The sequence below is a fragment of the Ambystoma mexicanum genome, chromosome 2q, assembly GCF_040938575.1.
Source record: "Ambystoma mexicanum isolate Mex_15411 chromosome 2q, UKY_AmexF1_1, whole genome shotgun sequence".
NCBI lineage: Eukaryota > Metazoa > Chordata > Amphibia > Caudata > Ambystomatidae > Ambystoma > Ambystoma mexicanum.
The window spans coordinates 691,071,503-691,089,737 of NC_090924.1; the positions used below are offsets into that span (position 1 = coordinate 691,071,503).

Consider the following 18,235-nt stretch of genomic DNA (forward strand, 5'->3'; position numbering starts at 1 on the left):
AGTAAGTGCCGCCAGGGCAGCGCAGCTCTGGCTAGTGCAATGAGAACAGGGGACTGAACTGGAAAACACAGAAATAGCTAACTGGTTTTTGGATACTTTTGGAGACTTTTTAAAAATAAACTGCTGGACAGATTTGCACCAGATTTGCAAGACCACACAGTTGGAACCAGATCCCAATTCATCATAATGTAGTGTCAATCCGTCCAGCAGCTTGGGATGCCACTGTGGGTGGAGCATGGCGTCTGGCCTTTACCCCTGTACCAGATCCCATAGCCTAGATGTATTTATTACCATGAGAGGCCACTGCCCATGGTGCCTCCCAGAAATGTCTCTGGATGTCCCTGCAGCCGCCGCCTGTGCGTGCCCATGTGGATATATGTGGCTCAGCGGACTGAACATGGCAAACCCAGATATAGCTTATTTTTCCATTGCTACTTTTGGGTGCTTTTGAAAAATACTACTGGACAGATTTGCAAAGCCACCGTTTTCAGAACCAGACTATTCCTTGTGAAAGTTTGGTGCAAATCGGCCCTTCAGCTTGGGATGCAAGTGAGAACAAACGTTTTGCCTGTGGTGAATAAATGGGAAATTGTCTGTTCCACTATAACTTTGCCCAGCTCGATGAAGTCAAAAAAACCTTACAAACAAATTCCATATTGGCTGCATTCTGTTTTTTTTGGAAAACATTGTGAAGATTCATCAAAGTTATAAGCATCTCAAAAGGTTCACTTCCTATGTGGAGTTCAGCTTAAGCATAACCATAGAGTCGCTCTCAACCAGGCTGTAATAAATATAGAGCACGCAAATTCACCCCTGGGATCAGGCTGTAGGGGAGAGCAGACTTTCGCCTAAGGAAAACGAATGGTAAAATATATGATGTGGGTCCTGCGTCATCTTTTCCCCCTCCTAAAACACAACATGAGGCAACTTTCCCCCCCGTATATTTGTGTTGGGGATGTTTACTGAATATTCATCAAACAGCACCAAAGTTATAGGCATCTTATAAAACGCTCGTTCTATGGCGAGTCCATCTTCCAGATATGTGCTTTGTTTTATAAGATTGTGTCCATGATAACAGGGATTGATGCGCTTTAAATCTCAGTTCATGCTGTAGGGTTCATTTACTAAATGACCGTGGGCACTAAGTAAAATGTGTGCATTCATAATGTATAGCCCTTGAGTGTGCTTCTCCTAAAGTCTTCTTGGTTAGACATCTGCTGATCACCTTTCGGGGCTCCTAAGTACCCACCTACTTCTTTGGCATTGAACTTTGCCACCTTTCCTGCTCATCTTGGGTGCACGGTCTAGTTTCCTTTGTCAATACCGCTTCCAGCTGAATTCTTCCTGGGATTCTCCATATGAAAATGAATGTCCACTTCTGAGAATACTCCTTCTCTGATTAAAGAGTAAAAGTGCGTTACCTGAAAGCATAATGATGTCTCCAAAACCTAAGAAATACAACAAGAAAGTAGCAGACGTAAACTTGCTGAGTTTATAATAACGAAACTGTATGAAGTAGGGCCCTGTAGTGCTTAACATAGTAGGAGTGTTGGGTCACAATCTGGGCATTGACATGACACTCCAGTGTAGCAGTGACCTGCCTCACGGTGAAAGAAAATATGAAAACGAGAGTAGGGCTGGGGCAGGGTCCGGCAACTGTATATTTTTAAAATGAAGAGTAGAGATCACAATTTATTTAAAAAAAAAACGTATTTAAATGTTGCTTTTAATGGATTTCTTTCGACAGGATCAGCCTTTGTGACATGCTCCCATAAAAATGTTTATTCAGTTGGTCTGTGCGGTTTTTCTTGATGGCCTACAACCATCTGAACACGTCTGTGGCGCGATTCAGAAGCCAATGGCCAAAGAACTCTAGGTGCTTCATGTTCGCAGCAAGCTTTACATCCAGGACCTAGACGAATGCAGCTCCATGGCCACCACTCCATCTCCATTCCTCTAGAGGGGCTTCTGTACTCAATGCTGAGGGTGGTCGTGACACCTTTGCGCCTGCAATACGGAATAATGTGTGCATGTATTGTTTCAGGAGGCTAATTACCTGTGTCCAGCCTCTCCTTATGTGTCTGCCTAATTTACCTGGACTTTAGGGAATTTATCCTGTATTTGCGGGGAGTTCCATGATGGGCCTCTTGATGCTGGAAGTAATTTACTCTAAATGCAATATTGAGATAGCTGTTGCCACGTTCTATTACTGTGGGGACCAGTGTTTGTGGGGACCACACGTGTATCTTATTGCCTGTGCCCTAAGGTGCCTTCTTTTCCCCTCCAGGCCATTACTGCTTTTCAGGAATTGCTCAGCACTTTCAACAACTTGAAGAACAGCACGGGTACCATCCGGACCGAATTGGACGCGCTGAATAGCAAAGTTGGAAAGGTAAGTATCTGTATTGTGTACTTCGGGGTGTATAAATGTGAAGCGGTACAGTGCTGTGGGCCGATACATGTGTTTGATGGTTATAACTTTGTCAGCTGTCTTAGTCTATTGAATAAATGTTGGTAATATTAGCATTTGAGCGCCTTTATTACTGGAGCATGGATTATTTTAATCAGCAGTATTCCAGTCATACTTCCAGTCATAATTCCTAGAAATGTAGGACTATCAGAGGGTGCAGTGCATAGGTACTTCAATAAGTCATTCTTACAAGGTGGCCCTCTTTTCACAGTAGAGAACAGTTTACGATTATTTTAACCCCCACATATACGGGAGCGTAGAACTACAATATTACAAGTGCCTCACTTCTGCCTCTGGCATCCTGGACTCTTTTCTCTGAGCTAACATAAAGTGTTGTAGTGGTGATGCTTGCTGCTACAGAAAAGCCTAAATACTGCTCAGAGCTGTAATGGAGTAGGCTGATCACCCCAGTTGGCACACCGATAGTACATCAAGTTACTACAGAAGACACAGATGCTGCCAGTGAAGGAAAAGGAGATCACCACTGTGGACACACATGCTGCAGTGTTGCATGTGGGAGGCATGTGGACAGGGAGCATTGTGCACAGAACTTGGAAGTGTTAGCTTTGCCTAGATAGCCAGAATACACAAGCTTTATGCACATAGCCAATAGGAACCTGGAGATTGCCCGGGGAGGAGCCATGCAGAGCAGCTTTGGTGCCCTAGATAGCTGGGCAGAACTACAGATCCAGTTCAGGACACTGAAGAAGACCTTCAGCTGTCAGCATAGTAAGCCAAGATGACAGACACTGGCCTTATTATCCAATCATCTTGTATGAGTGACTTCTCATGTGCGCGAATATGAGAGTTAGTGTCCTGCCATACCTAGTCTTCTGCAGCTTTTGTTTAAATCCTGTCCCTGTGTTACAGCAGGACAAAGTGCCTTAGTGGTGTTCCACATGCTTTTTAACCCTGATTGGCTAATAAGCCCAGCCTTGAGAAAGACCGAAGCACGGTTGAAACATGTGTCAACAATTAGGCACACAGGATAAAAATGTTTTTTCGATTGTAATAAAATCACTAAGTGATTCATCATGAATGACTCTTCTTGAATATAACACATTGATTTAACAATATTGAATCCAATATCAAAGACCTTTAAGGACTATTGCCATACTGAGGTGCCATAGTACTACATTTGTCAAAATTCAGGTCTGGGGATACCTTTTTAGCACCTGTTAGAGCAACAGTCCCCGAGTTATAAGTGAATTCAGTAAGTGCAGAGTTACATACCCTGCTCTTCATGACTGCTATTGGGACAAGTCAGACACTCTATTCCAGTAGAACACTATAGAACGAGAGGTTGGAGCAGTCTTGTGTTCAACAGTTTAAACACATGACGTGCAGATAGGTTAACACTTGTGATGCCAGCTCCTGTGGAACACATCTTTGTGTTAGGCCCAAGGGCTAAACTCAGAAGTGGTGGCTTGACACGTCGTGAAGCAATTGAGTCTTTCTGACAATATATCCCTCAAGTGTACAAAAGGACAGATTGAGGTGAGTATTGCAAGAAAATATTTGCCACACCCTGGTACCCACACAGCTGGCTGCAAAAGAAAAACCAAGGATTAATGTATTATTCAGAGCAACAATGAAACTAAACAGTAAATAGAAGTTGTTACTCACAATCAAGGAATGAGTGGTTTGACTACTGTATTCCGAACCAGTATGATAAGTAAACCTGAGAAAATAGAAGTAGCAATTACTGAGGGAAAACAAATTAAGGAAGAACAAACACTGATTCAGTACAGTCTGCTTACCTATAGAAGAATGTTATGCACCTTGGGGTGTTCCTGAAGGGATATTGCAGCAATAGGAGTGTTAGTTCCGGAAGTAACAATGTTCATCTATTCCCGCCAGCACGAGGACGCCTAAACAAAAGTATTTGATCCTTGCATCATTGCGCCAATGACCCCAGTGTTCTTTGAAGGTTCTTTGAAGGTCCCAGGCGGAAAAAATCAGACTACATGTGATGAACTGATGAAATGTTCCAAATCTGTGACAATCCAGTAAACATTCTGAGTCGGCAACAGGTAGGAGAAGCGTAGCAGGGATAAGCGTGACAGTCCAGGAAACGTTCCGAGTCAGCAACAGGCAGGAGACGTGCAGCAGGAAGAACCGTGACAATCCAGTAAGCGTTCCGAGTCGGCAACAGACAGGAGAAGCGTAGCAGGGATAAGTGTTTACAGTCCAGTAAGCGTTCGGAGTCGGCAACAGGTAAAGGACATGCAGCAGAAAGAACTGTGACAATCCAGTAGGCGTTTCGAGTCGGCAACAGGCAGGTGAAGCGTAGCTGGGATAAGCATTTACAGTCCAGTAAGCATTCCGAGTCGGCAACAGGTAAAGGAAGTGCAAGAGGGAGAACCGTGACAATCCAGTAAGCATTCCGGGTCGACTAGGTAAGCAACATTGAGCAGAATCAGGAGACCAAGCAAGGGTAGCTGAAATACAGACCAGGAGTTCAAGACCAGGAATCAAGGTAACTAAAGACGTAACAAAGCTTTCAGAACAAATTCAGAAGCAGCACCGTGCAGAGTGGGCTTAGTTTATATTAGGAACAGCTGACTGCACGCACAACGCACCGCCGTAATCCAGGAGGCAAACGTCTATGCAGTGGAAGCCAGCGTTTCCACGGCAACCCATAGCGTTCTCTGAAGGAACGCAAACTTCTGGATGAACGTGTTTTCTGAGGGCTTTGTAATTGGCGGTTGAGTCCCAAATTCTCAGAAATTAAGGTAGATTTGCTGGAGGCATGGGGATGTTTCCTTTTATGTGTACCTGGACCAAGACGTGATGAGGAAGAGTTGAACGGAACCCTGACACTTTGGAACGACATGTATCAGTTGCTGCTTGGGAGAGGGACTGAAAGGATTACCGTGGCTACAACAAGGAAGTATATCAGAGTTGGAAATACCATAAGGAAGCAATGAAATCATGGGCCAGGGACCATTTAACTCTCAGTTTCAGTTAAGTCTGGCGAGATTACCACTTACAGCCAGTGATGGGTTTTCATTATGGCTTCTAATGAATATACTGGAAGTTCCTGGCTTAGAAAGTAGAGGTATGTTTTTGAAGAGTCACTGGAACAAAAGATTGAGGACATGAAACGTGCAAGGGTGTTTGGCGGTGGAACTGGAACCAGAGTGAAGGGTACAGGGGATGAATTCTGCCTCCCAAAAGAAGAATGAAGATTCCCATTGCTGAATGTGGTTCCTGCTTTCTAGGAGTGAGAATGAGATAATTAAATAGATACTTGTGCTGTGGTTGATTGCGCCTCTTTAAAAACGGACATGCCCATGCAGGTCTCAACTCCTAAACTGGAGCTGGCCTGATCTGCAGTGCAAAAGTACCTACCCAGAGAACAACCAGGGCTAGGGATTGAATTAGTCCATAACTGTCAGGAGACGTACCAGCTCCTGGTCGCTTTGGCAGCATTGGAGAAAACAGCAGCCCCACAGTGTTTGCGCCCCTTCAAGATGGCAGCGTGTGTATGCACTATACAGAAGTCAAGGCAGCGCTCCAGTTGAACTCAAGATGGAGACCAGGAATCGCTCAGCCTCGCAGGACTTGCCGACCCGACCAACGGCATTTAGGGCTGCTCAGCAGTAAGGTCTTGCTGTTGCTTCTTTCCCCACAAGCATTTACACTGTTTGTGTTCCTATTCTCCTGCTTCACTCCTTGACCTGTTCCTCCCCTGCCTCTCGCTCTCACCTGCTACAGCGCTGATCAGGAATGTGGCTCTCTGCTCTCTGCTTATTGCCTCCTTGCTACCCTTTTTCCTGTTTCTGCTTTTTCCTCCTGGCTTAGATACTGCACACTACGTCCTGCATCTCTACTTGCTGCCCTCGCGCCCAGCCCAGCTCTGAGAGCAAGCAGCTCAGTGGGTACCATCATTTTGAAGTGATAGCAGGGCAGTGTAGCTAGTGGGGTGGCAGAGTTTAAGCCAGTAGCTCTAACCCATGGTGTACCACAGGGTGCATGTATATCTCCCTGCCTGTACATCTTCATGGTGCTCTTTTTCGACACGTTGGAACTCAAGGACAACATCTTTTCCAATTACGCAGATGATACACAATGTGTTTTAACACTTACAGGGCTACACAATATCGACACAATTGAAATTAATAAAATATACAACATCATCCAGATATGGATGGCACATAAAGGCCTAGCATTGAACCATGAAAAAACAGAACTCATGGTGGTAGGAACAAATAAGAAACTGGCCAAGCTAGGACCATATTTTAATAGTTTTAACATCACAGACTGTCAGATTGAGACCCAAAGGAAAGTCGAAAAATCTGGGCATAATCCTGGATCAGAATTTAACCTTGAAACCTCAAGTGAGCAACCTGATCTCATCATCCAACTACTATCTAAAGTCATTGGCTCATCTGCGGCCACTAATATCACAAAATAATGCAGAAGTAATTGCAAGAGCCATAATCAGTGCTAAGATCGATTATTTCTGCAGCTTACTCATTGGGGCCACACAAGCAGAAATTAATAGTCTGCAAGTAATTCAGAACAGTGCAGTTAGGTTAGTGAAAGGCCTGAAATGGCGAGATCACGTGTCGGTTGACAGGCGCAGCTTGCAATGGCTGCCGGTGAAGGCAAGAATCCAGTTCAGATTGATTTTGATCGTCCACAAATTCCGAGTGGGCCATATGCCAACCTACCTCATGGAAGGAGTGGTGGAGAAACAGAGCCAGAGGACTCTGAGACCCAACAATACCCACCTATTGAAAACGCAGTGATACAAAACTAGCAAAACCCTTAAGGGAGCCTATTGCATGGCAACCCCTATAGCATGGAAAGATATCCCTCAGGATTGAAGAGAAACAGAGTCCATGGACACCTTTAAAAATAAACTAAAAACTCTATTATTCTACTAGACATCAAGAATAACTAAGAGAATCTGTTGTTTACACGTGAAAGCTAAGGAAGACCCCCTGGAGTTACTGTTGTTCAACCTGTTATTGTTATATGTGCGCCCATAACCCTTCGGGTACCCTGGAGCGCAGTCAAAATTATGTAAAGTAAAGCTCTCAGCATTATTACTTTCCTGCAGCTTTGGAATTATTCCACTCACCGTTCCTCACCCTGCCTGTTCACCATTGTTTATACATTGACCGCTGCTGCCTCACGCTGCTCTGATCACTTACCTTGTTCATCAAACATCGCTAAGGGCCAACTTCCTATCTGCAGTTTGCTGGCTATTACGCGTCAGCTTCCCTCAACTCAGCAGCCATGGACAAAGGGTTTTTCCCTCTATGGGTTTACTCTTGGGCATTGCCCATTGAGCACATGTATTGCCCAGTACCATTAGGGGAAAACTGATGCTTTTAGTGGCTTTGGTCCTCTGGTAACATTCTCCTGAAACCCGGATCATCACTGGCGTCAGCTGCTACATATATCAGGTCAGTCTTGGAAGTCCCTGATAGTAAGCGACTTCCAAAACCATTATAATGGATCAAATACAGCAAGTCAATGCTGCATTGCAGGCTCTCATCCAGGAGGTACAACATTTGAAGAATGAAAATGCTACAGTGCGGCAAATGGTAGCAGCTGGACCTGCCCGTAACGAACTAGCCCCTAATCCTTTGATCTCTGGGAAATTTGAGGGAAAATCAAAGAAATGAAAGGAATTTTTGGGAATCCTGTGTCGTGCAGTTCACGTTGAAGCCTTCCTTTTTTTCCAACAAACTGTTCCAAGGTCAGCTTCATGGTTTTGAATTTTGCGGGAAGTGCCCTGGCCTGGGCTACTCCCTTAGATGTCACAAACAACCAAATCCTGGATTCCTATCCAGTCTTTGTTAATAGCCTCCAGGCTATGTTCAGCCACCAGGAACTTACAATAAGTTCACAGGAGAATCTCCTGGACATAACCCAGGGAACACTGGACGTCTTCTCCTACATCACCACCTTTAAACAAATGGCCTCTGAGACAGCCTGGCCATATGACGCCCTAGTGACGCTTTTTCATCTTGGTCTTTCGGAAGAACTGAAGGATGAAGTTTCCACAGTGCCAAGAACACTGAATTTGAAGGAGCTGATAGCTTTGGTGTTACAAATAGATTTCCATTTGCAGGAGTGCCATTCAGAGAAACGGAAAGGTCATGTCCAAAGAACGTCTGACAACTTTTTTGCTAGTCCTAGACATCTTCCCGAAGAGGAGCCTATGCAAATCGGCACAGCCAGAGGCCCTTTAACTCTTGAAGAACGGAACCGCAGCAGAACTCGTCTAATAAACACCTGGTAAGGGAGTGTCCGATAGCTCCACCCAGACAGGCTGGACACGCCACACCCAGTCTGTCAGGACAACCATGGACAGGGGGGAAGATTTTTGTTCCCACACCTACAACCCTCAGGACACCATTATGATGTTTCTCAAGGTGGACATGCATGTGCAAGATATAGTGATGCATGATGTTCCTGCCCTCATCGATTGTGGGGCAGCAGGACATTTCCTTGACGATCACTGCGCAATGGAACATCAAGTTACTCGGGATCCCACGTTAATGCTCAGTCCCGTGGAAGGAGTAGATGTCTTCGGGGCCCATAAAGGAGAAAACCTCTCAGGTTATAATGTGCCTTTCGTCTCACACCGAAACCATTAGGTTTGATTTGATAAAGGCGGCACATTATTCAATCATCTTAGGCCTTCCCTGTCTCCGGCGACATAACCCTTTTGTAAATTGGACAGCTGGAACTTTATTCCTGGGCTCCGAATTCTGCCTTTCACATTGCCTAGACAAAGGAGCGATTGGAATCCACACGCCTGTTGACACAAACGAGGGAATGTCTATTTCCTTGCTTCAATTGCTGCCCAAAGAATATCAAACCTATCAACATGTTTTTTCCAACGAGGGATTCAAGGAACTACCTCCTCACAGAGCCGAGGACTGTTCCATCAATCTCTTGCCCAACACCCATGTACCACTTGGAAGGATGTACACCTTATCCAAATTAGAAAAGAAAAGGAAGCATTAAGGTCCTATCTACAAATCAATCTACGGAATGGTTTAATAACTGAGTCAAAGTCACCTGCTGCGGCTTCAATTTTTTTTATCCCCGAAAAGGATACTTCCAAACTGCGTCCATGTATCGATTATCGTGGGTTAAACAAGATAGCAGGGAAGGATAAATACCCTCTTCTAATGATACCTGATATTGTAGAAGCCGTACGAGGGGCATCCACTTTTACGAAATTAGATCTCAGAGATGCATACCATCTCCTCCAGATTCATAGTGCCGACAAGTGGAAAATTGTGTTTCGCACCCCCTTTGGCCACTACGAATACTGTGTGATGCCTTTCAGGCTGGCTAATGCCCCGCAGTTTTCAGAAGTTTATGGACCATCTTTTTACTGGCCTCATGTTGCATTCCATAGTTGTTTATCTGGACGACATTCTGGTCTTCGCCAGCAGTCTTCAGGAACATCGTATCCATGTGTTGGAAGTCCTTACTCGTCTGTTAAAGTTAAACAGCAACTTGTATGCCGAGTTGGAGAAATGCCATCAATCATCCATAAGTTATTTGGGCTTTGTCTTATCATTAGCAGGAGCTTCTATGGATCCTACTAAGGTAGCGGCCTTGTGCAATGGAAGGAACCCAAGTCTGTTAAGGACATACAAAGGTTTTTAGAGTTGTCTAACTTTTATAGAAAGTTTATCCCAAACTTTTCTGAGAATCTTACCTCTGACAGCCCCTCTAAAGAAAGGGGTGGGTTTCTTCTGGGATTATTCCACCAGTAAGGCTTTCTGAGAATTCAAGGAACATTTCACGAGAGCTCCCACCTTATGACTGCTGGACCAGAACAGGCTGTTTATTTTGGATACTGATGCTTCAAATTCTCCTATTGGTGCTGTCTCAAAACAGATGTTTGAAGACGGTTGTGAACACCCGCTAGCCTACATGTCCACTACCTTATCCACCTCGGAATTAAATTATACCGTCCTGGAGAAAGAGCTCTTGGCAATCAAAAGAGCCTGTACTGAATGACATCACCTTTTGCTCAGGTCCAGGTACCAAGTAACAGTGAGGACTGACCACTGGAATTAGAATGTCTTGCAACAACACAAATGCCAAAACAGTTGTCAGGTCCGATGGGTATATTTCTTTTCGCTCTACAATATCCTTTTCACCTTTCTGCCTGGAATAGACAATCAAATGGCGAATGCTGTATCCAGGATAGATCCAGACTCTGGTGTGATCACTCAGTGGGAGAAGCTGCTTCCCAAAGCATCTTTTTTGTTTGTAGTTTCCACATTTCTTCAACAAGTTCATCAGGCCACCAGCCCTCAAGACCTCTCAGAGCAGAAAATCTTGGAACAACATTGGGTTATATGAGGAGCAAGGACTTTTGTTTCATGATCATTTACTCTACATACCTACCTCTCCCTTACAACAAGAAGTCTTGTTACATAAGATCTACGGATAAACTACTCCTTACCTGAAGCTCCACAATATTGTTGACTTAACAGTATCTTCGTTTTATATTTTAACCATACAGTTTTTGTCATCTGCTGACATAGTTGTTTTTATTGTGATTTAAATGAATCAAAAAATCTGTTGAATTAAATCTGTGTTACTCAACTATGAATTGCATTTTATGATTGTAATTTTGTTTTCATAAGCATGTTAAATGTAATATATTGAAAAGTTGATGTATTCAACTAAATCAATAAAAAATAAAAAAAAGAAGTCTTGTTTATGTGTCATGACGCCAAAATGGCCAGACATCGTAGAGTTCACGTTACGCTGTAAAACATCAGCAGACACTTGGCCAAACATGTTGCGGGATGTTCAAGAATACGTAGCAGCCTGCGTAATTTGTCAACAAAGCAAGACACCTTGATACAGCCTGCGTTACCAACCCACGCATGGCAGCACATAACCACTGACTTCATAGTCGATTTGCCTCTCTCCGACGATCAAACCACAATAATGGTCACTGTGGATTCTATCACTCTGCCACAAGTTCCATCAGCGCAAAATATGGCCAGGGTGTTCCTTCAAATTATCTTTCGTCTTCACGGTCTACCTACCACCATATTGTCAGATCAAGGGTCTCAATATACTTCGAATTTCTTGATGTATTTGTGTAAACTACTGGGAATCCAGAGGACACGAACATCAGGTTACCACCCACAGTCAAACCGGCAAACCGAAAGACTAAATCAATCTCTTGAATTATATTTACGGTGTTTTGCTTCAGTCTCGCATGACAATTGGACTGCTTTACATCCCTACACAGAGTTCGCTTCCAACAACTCGATCTATACGGCTATTGGAGTCAGCCCATTTTACTGTTTTTATGGCTTTCATTCAACATGTGTGTCAGCTGTCTTCCCTTCAAACACCAAGGACCCATCTGTAGATGAGCTCATCGACAAGATACAGACTGGTCATACCATCGCTTTGCAGGCCTGAACTCATTCCAGGGCTTCTAGCAAAAGACAGGCGGACTGGAAACGCTTGCAGTCACCAATGTTGACAGTCAGGGATCTTGTTTGGCTCTCTTCCCGCTATCTACCAAAACATCTTGTACCTTTTTTTTGTATCTTGCAGTTGTTGCAATGATTTTTGGGCCCCTTCAAGATCCTTCAAGTCGTTGGCATGGTGGCCTTCAAGCTCCAGCTACCCACTTCATGGTCTCGGGTACATCCGGTTTTCATATATCTCAGTTGAAAAAGCATTTACCAGAATGCTTTCGTAGACGGGATCGTAGACCTCCTGCACCTGTAGATACCACCTCAGGACCTGAGTAGGAAGTTAAGGCCATATGTGACTCCAGGTACCACCAGGGGCATTTACAATACTTACTCGACTGGAAGGGTTATAGACCGTCAGACCGCATGTGGGAGCCAGCCACTGCAGTCCACGCTTCCAGTCTCCTGAGAAAATACCAGACTCCATCCCTGGAAACCCAGTCCAATGCCCCCTCTGAGGGGACATACTGTTAGGAAACGTACCAGCTTCTGGTCGCTTCGGCAGCATGGGACAAAATGGCATCCGCACAGTGTTTTCGCCCCTTCAAGATGGCGGCCTGTGTATGCACTATACAGTCAAGGTAGCGCTCCAGTTGATGTAAAGATGGAGACCGCGAATCGCTCAGCCTCGCAGGACTTACCCACTCGACAAATAGCATTTAGCGCTGATCAACGGTAACGTCTCCAGGTCGCTTATTTTCCCACAAGCATTGACGTTGTTTGTTTTCCTATTCTCCTGCTTCGCTCCTTGATTTGTTCCTCTCCTACCTCTCGCTCTCACCTGCTGCAGCACTGATCAGGGCTGTGGCTTTCCGCTCTCTGCTTATTGCCCCCTTGCTACACTTTTTCCTGTTTCTGCATTTTCCTCCTGGCTCCGATACTGCTCTCTACGTCCTGCATCTCTGCCTGCTTCCCTCGCGCCCAACCCAGCTCTCAGCATTATTACCTTCCTGCAGTTCCGGAATTATTCCACTCACCGTTCCTCCCTCTGACTGTTCACCATCGTTTATACATCAACTGCTGCTGCCTCACATTGCTCTGATCATCTACCTTGTACATCAAACACTGCCATGGACCAACTTCCTATCTGCAGTTTGCTGGCTATTACACGTCGACTTCATTCATTCGGTAGCCATGGACAAATGGTTTTTCCCTATATGGGTTTTCCCTTGGGCATGACCCATTGAATACACCTATTGCCATTTACCATTAGGGGAAAACGGATGCTTTTTGTGGCTTTGGTCCTCTGGCAACATTCTCCTGAAACCCGGATCATCGCTGGAATCAGCTATTACATATATCAGGTCGGTCTTGGGAATCCCTGATAATAACCAAAGAGGCCATTAAGAAAAATGTGGACAAATCAGAGAATCCAGCAGCAATTGGGGTGAAATATCAGGGAGCCCCAGAGAAGAACCTGAGGGATACACACAGAAGGGAAGACACCATCTTAGTTTGTTATCAAATACAGGAAGACCAATCAAGAGTTTCTTGCCACGAACGAATACAGGTAGTTACAGTGGATATTAGAAAACCCCATCAGGGCATGTCCAGAAGTGGGGAGTTCAGCATGAAGAAATGTTTCTCTAGCTGTAGCACCTGGTGTGAAGAAGTCATTTAGGTGATGATGATTCTACTTTAAATAGTTCAGGAACTTGCCTGGCACAATGCACTCCTGATAATTGGCAAGAAGAATACATATCTGAATCACACCACCAAAGAACCCCACAAGTAAAAAGACTGTTAATTGGATAATAGCAGTAAGTTTAGCAGTTTGCTTAGATGACCAAAGAGATGTTCTGAGATGTAATGGAGGCAACCTCACTCCTTTGCACGTAGTCGAGTTACTCTGTGCTGTGCTCTGTGGCCAGGACTAACATGCAACATATCGGGCAACCTTTTGGTCCTTGACAAGGTGTCATCAACTGCACTTCTTTGTAATTCTCCAGTTAGAAACTTATTTGCACCAAGAGAAGGGTTAATTTCTTCTGGCCCAGTGTTTTCTGTCCTTCTTTGAACACGAGTGAGAGTTTGCTTTACAGAACAACAGTATGTTTTTAGTGTGAGTCACAGGCCTACCCACTACTGCTTGTCGTCGAGTGTTCACTGGGCCACACTTTCTTATTGTAAAAATATCATCTAATGATCAGACTGTAAAATACAACTGTGTGTCATGTGTACGTACACTGCTGGGCCAAGTGGTCATGTTTGCATATTTGATCTCCTAGACACAGTTAGCCAAAATGTAAGAGTCCCTTTGCTGAAGATCTGAGGATGAATGCGGCTTAAATAACCTTTTATGTGGGTAGGTCCCCAGTCCAGTATATATGGTTCCTCACATTTGCTTCTGGCATCCTGCTCTACAATGATCAACCACTTTTCTACGGTAAAAGATGTTGCTGTAGTGGTACCTGAAGCTAGGAAAAAAGCCTAAATAATCCTCAGGGCTGGTGCGGACCGGTAAACCCTTACCGCCTTCCGTGTAATGAGGCCCCTTGTCTCAGACTCCAAGATCTATCTAATGAGAGATGATTCTTTTTACCAGAGAATATTTATTTGTAACATGAATCAGAAATTATTCCTTTTTCAGATGATGAACTTGCAACAAGGTGGTTGCAGTCCCAAAAAGTGTGTAACTCCGACAGGGGACTTTTGGGTAAAGAGACCCTCAACCCACTAACACAGAATCAATTCAATATAGGAGAAGGTCTTGTTATGCAAAGTCGTTTGTTTTCCTGCACTTTGGGTTTTCTCTTATTTCACTCTCTTGCATCATAATACAAGCCCATTCTGCAATGGATTGGAATTGCATCAATAATGCTCTATGCTTGATCTGTAAAGCTGAGCAGCACATATTGGGTCCTAAACTGCATTGACACTCAACTGGCCTTTTGACTGAGTGAAACACTGAAAAGTAAAGAGAATTAGAGAACCAAATTATTTTTTTTGATAAAACATTTTTTATTATCAATTGGTTATAACATAGACAAAACAACCAAAACCAAAAGGGAGGAACAAGAGAGAGGCGAGGCAGCTACATCCAATGGGGCCGACACGGCCCGCCTTACAGTAGTAGTATGTCTTGCATCACCATTCTCATGGAATACGATTACAGTTCACATTGTAAGTGTTCAGAGTAACATCCCCCGAGTCCATATACATCAGGGCCCTCCCTCCTCCCATGCTGCCCATATTTTAGAGGCTTTGTTGGGACAGCCTCTTGCGTTATAGATCCTAGCACATGTGTCCATGTCCAGTGCCCATTGCTCCAGTGTCGGAGAGTCCGGGGCTCCCCATTTTTGTGCAATATTGCGCTTGATTAGCGCGGCCGCCGTATGCAGTAGCAGTTCTTCCCATTGATTCAATTCGTGCTCCCCCGGTACTCCCATGATTAGGACCTTCGGGTCCATTTCTATTGTTTTGGAGAGTATCCGGGCCAGTTCCCAACAACAGGCCTCCCAGAAAATTTGGATGCGGCAACAAGACCACAGAATGTGAAAGCAGGTCCCCTCCTCATCCCCACATCTGAGACAGTTCGGGTTTGTTGCTTTTTTCCACCCAAACAGTGCAGTTCTAGGATAGTACACTCTATGCAGTATTTTAAGTTGCACCAGTCTGAGTCTCGAGGAGATGGCGGCTTCCCGTGGGTGCATTAGTACCCGGATCCAGTCCTCAAGGTCGATATCCCCTACATCTATTTCCCACTTGGCCTTTAGACTGGGAGCTCAGGAGTCGCGAAGGAAGTGATGGCATTATAAAGAATGGATGTGCATTTGGAGGGGATATATTCAGGCAAAATGTTGCGTTCAATACGTGAGCATTCCGGGATATTGTCCTCTGTCGATATGTGGACTCTTAGGGCGTGGGACATTTGCATGTGATGGTATCTCTCAGTGTCTGGGAGCTGGAATCTGCGTTGTAGGTCCGCAAACGGGGCAAGATTCCCATTTTTCAAGACATTCCCCACTTTCTGAATCCCAGCCCTCACCCAGCACAGCCAAGGCTTGAGTTTTGCAATTTCCCTCAGATTGGCGTTTCGCCATAGGGGTTGCGCCGCTGATGTTTTGTTCCTCCACCCCACAAACTTGTGTACATTCCTCCAAGTGGTAATAATCTGCGCCTTCATTGTTAGTGGGGAGGATCTAGGGGGGGTTTGGTACAATAGCTGCAATGGATCGGTGTCGTGCTCCCACATTGACTTTGATATGGGGTAGTTCCTGGTCTCCGTGCAGTAGGTCATTGAGCACCACCAGTTGGGAGGCCCAATAGTAGGTCTGAAGGCGGAGCACTCCGATCCCACCCTCCCAGACCAACCTCTGAAGTGTGGCCAGGGCTATACGTGCTTGTCCTCCGCCCCATAGGAGCTCCCTAAGGAGGGTTTCCACCTGGCCAAAATCAGCCCCCAGGATCTGCAACGGGGCGTTTTGAAGGACATAAAGGAATCGCGGGAGAGCTAACATTTTAAAAAGGGCGGCTCTACCCATGAGGGTCAGGGGGAGAAGCTTTCAATGTTGTACATCATTAGAGAATCGGTCCATGATCGGTTTAAGATTGTGCATGCTATAACTGGTAAGATCTGTTGTTATCCAGATCCCAAGGTATCCTAAAAGCCAAACTGTTCTATGTGGTATGGACAGTCAGATGGGTCGGGCTGACCCCCTCCTTTCACGGGGAAGAAAACGGATTTCTTCCAATTGATCTTTAGACTGCTAAATTCCCCGTATTGGACAAGCATCCGGGTCACTATGGGGCAGGTTCGGACAGGCTCTCCCAGGTATATCAGGAGGTTGTCTGCGTATAGGGATATCCAGTCTTCATGTCCCTCTGGCCACCTGAATCCCATCCAGGATGTGCTCTTGCGAAGCCATATGGCCAATGGCTCTATCGCTAGAGTGAAGAGAAGGGGGGAGAGGGGGCACCCCTGCCGTGTACCCCTGCCCAATCGGAAAGAGCGAGAGGTCCACCCATTCACCTTGACCTCCGCCTGGATATTTGTGTACAGCAGCTTCACCTATCCCAGGAACCCCTCCCCGAAGCCCATGCGTTCCATGATCTCACAGAGGCCATCCCATCTGACCGAATCGAAAGCCTTCTCAAAGTCGATTGCTAGTACAGCAAGCGGGTTGTTAAAGCCCTCTCTAGCACCAAGTGAAGTCGACGCAGATTCATTTGGGTCGATTTGTGTGGCATAAAGCCACATTGATCCGGGTGTATTAGGGCACCAGCTACCGGTTGAAACCTGTTGGCTAGGAGTTTGGCGAGAACCTTAGCCTCGCCATTGATTAGCGAGATTGGCCTATAGGAGGCACACTGCACCTGGGGCTTATCAGATTTAGGGATGACCACCATGGTGGCCTTACAGAGGTCCTGCGGGAGGGTGCCCTGTTCCCGGGCAGTCAAGAACATTTTATGGAGGGAAGATGTAATGTTGCCCCCCCCCCCCCCCAGTTTCTGCCAGGTTTCAACTGGGAACCCATTCGGGTCCGGTGTTTTCCCGGTCTGCAGTTGGGCTAGTGCTTCGGCCACCTCGGTCTCCGAGAGGGCAGAGTCCAGACTCGCCCTTTGCTGTACTGAGAGAGTTGGGAATAGTATGTCATTAAGGAGGGTTGGGTCCAGCCGCGATGTCGGAACCCTATAAAGTGTTTCATAGAATTGGGCAAAGGCCTCGGCTTTCTCTGCGTTCGATGTGCACCTTTCACCCCGTGAGGTGACAATCTCGCGAACGCAGCATTGTCTCTCATCCCTTTTCTCCAGCCAAGCTAGCATTCTGCCGGGCTTTGTCTCCATGTTCATAGATTCTGGCTCGAGAGTCCCAATGGGCTTGTTTAGCGTTGTCCAATAAGAGGTTTCGGAGCCGCTCAGTGGCTCGTTTAAGGGAGCGCTGGGTCTGTGGGGATGGGTCAAGGATGTGTTCGTTCTCGCGTTGGGTCAGTTCGCCCTCCGCTTTCGATATGTCTTGGAGTCTCTCTCAGCTCCTGTTCACCACCCAGGAGATTAAAGCGCCCCGTATGACTGTTTTATAGGCCTCCCAGACCACCACCGGGTCCTGTTCTCCGTTATCATTAATTTCGAAGTACTCGGTGGAGGCTTCCGTAAGGTGGTCAACTAGCTCGGGGAAACCCAGATAGTAATTGTTTAATCGCCATGTTCTAGGGGGGGGGAAGGACCCTGTGTGCGAATTTCCACAAGTAGGGGTGAGTGGTCTGAGATGCCCCGGGGAAGGAAATTGGCCGCCCGTGCTCTGTAGAGATCTGTGTGTGGGACAAAGAGA

At 45.7% G+C, this 18,235-nt stretch overlaps 1 protein-coding gene across 1 annotated transcript in view; it reads left to right on the forward strand.

Moving 5' to 3' along the window:
- C2QH16orf96 (chromosome 2q C16orf96 homolog) overlaps nucleotides 1-18,235 on the forward strand; it is a 576,891-nt gene that overhangs the window by 109,532 nt on the left and 449,124 nt on the right. The window contains exon 2 of the mRNA XM_069647906.1: nucleotides 2,288-2,392. Coding sequence (XP_069504007.1) covers nucleotides 2,288-2,392 — 105 coding nt within the window. The remainder of the gene's footprint in view (nucleotides 1-2,287; nucleotides 2,393-18,235) is intronic.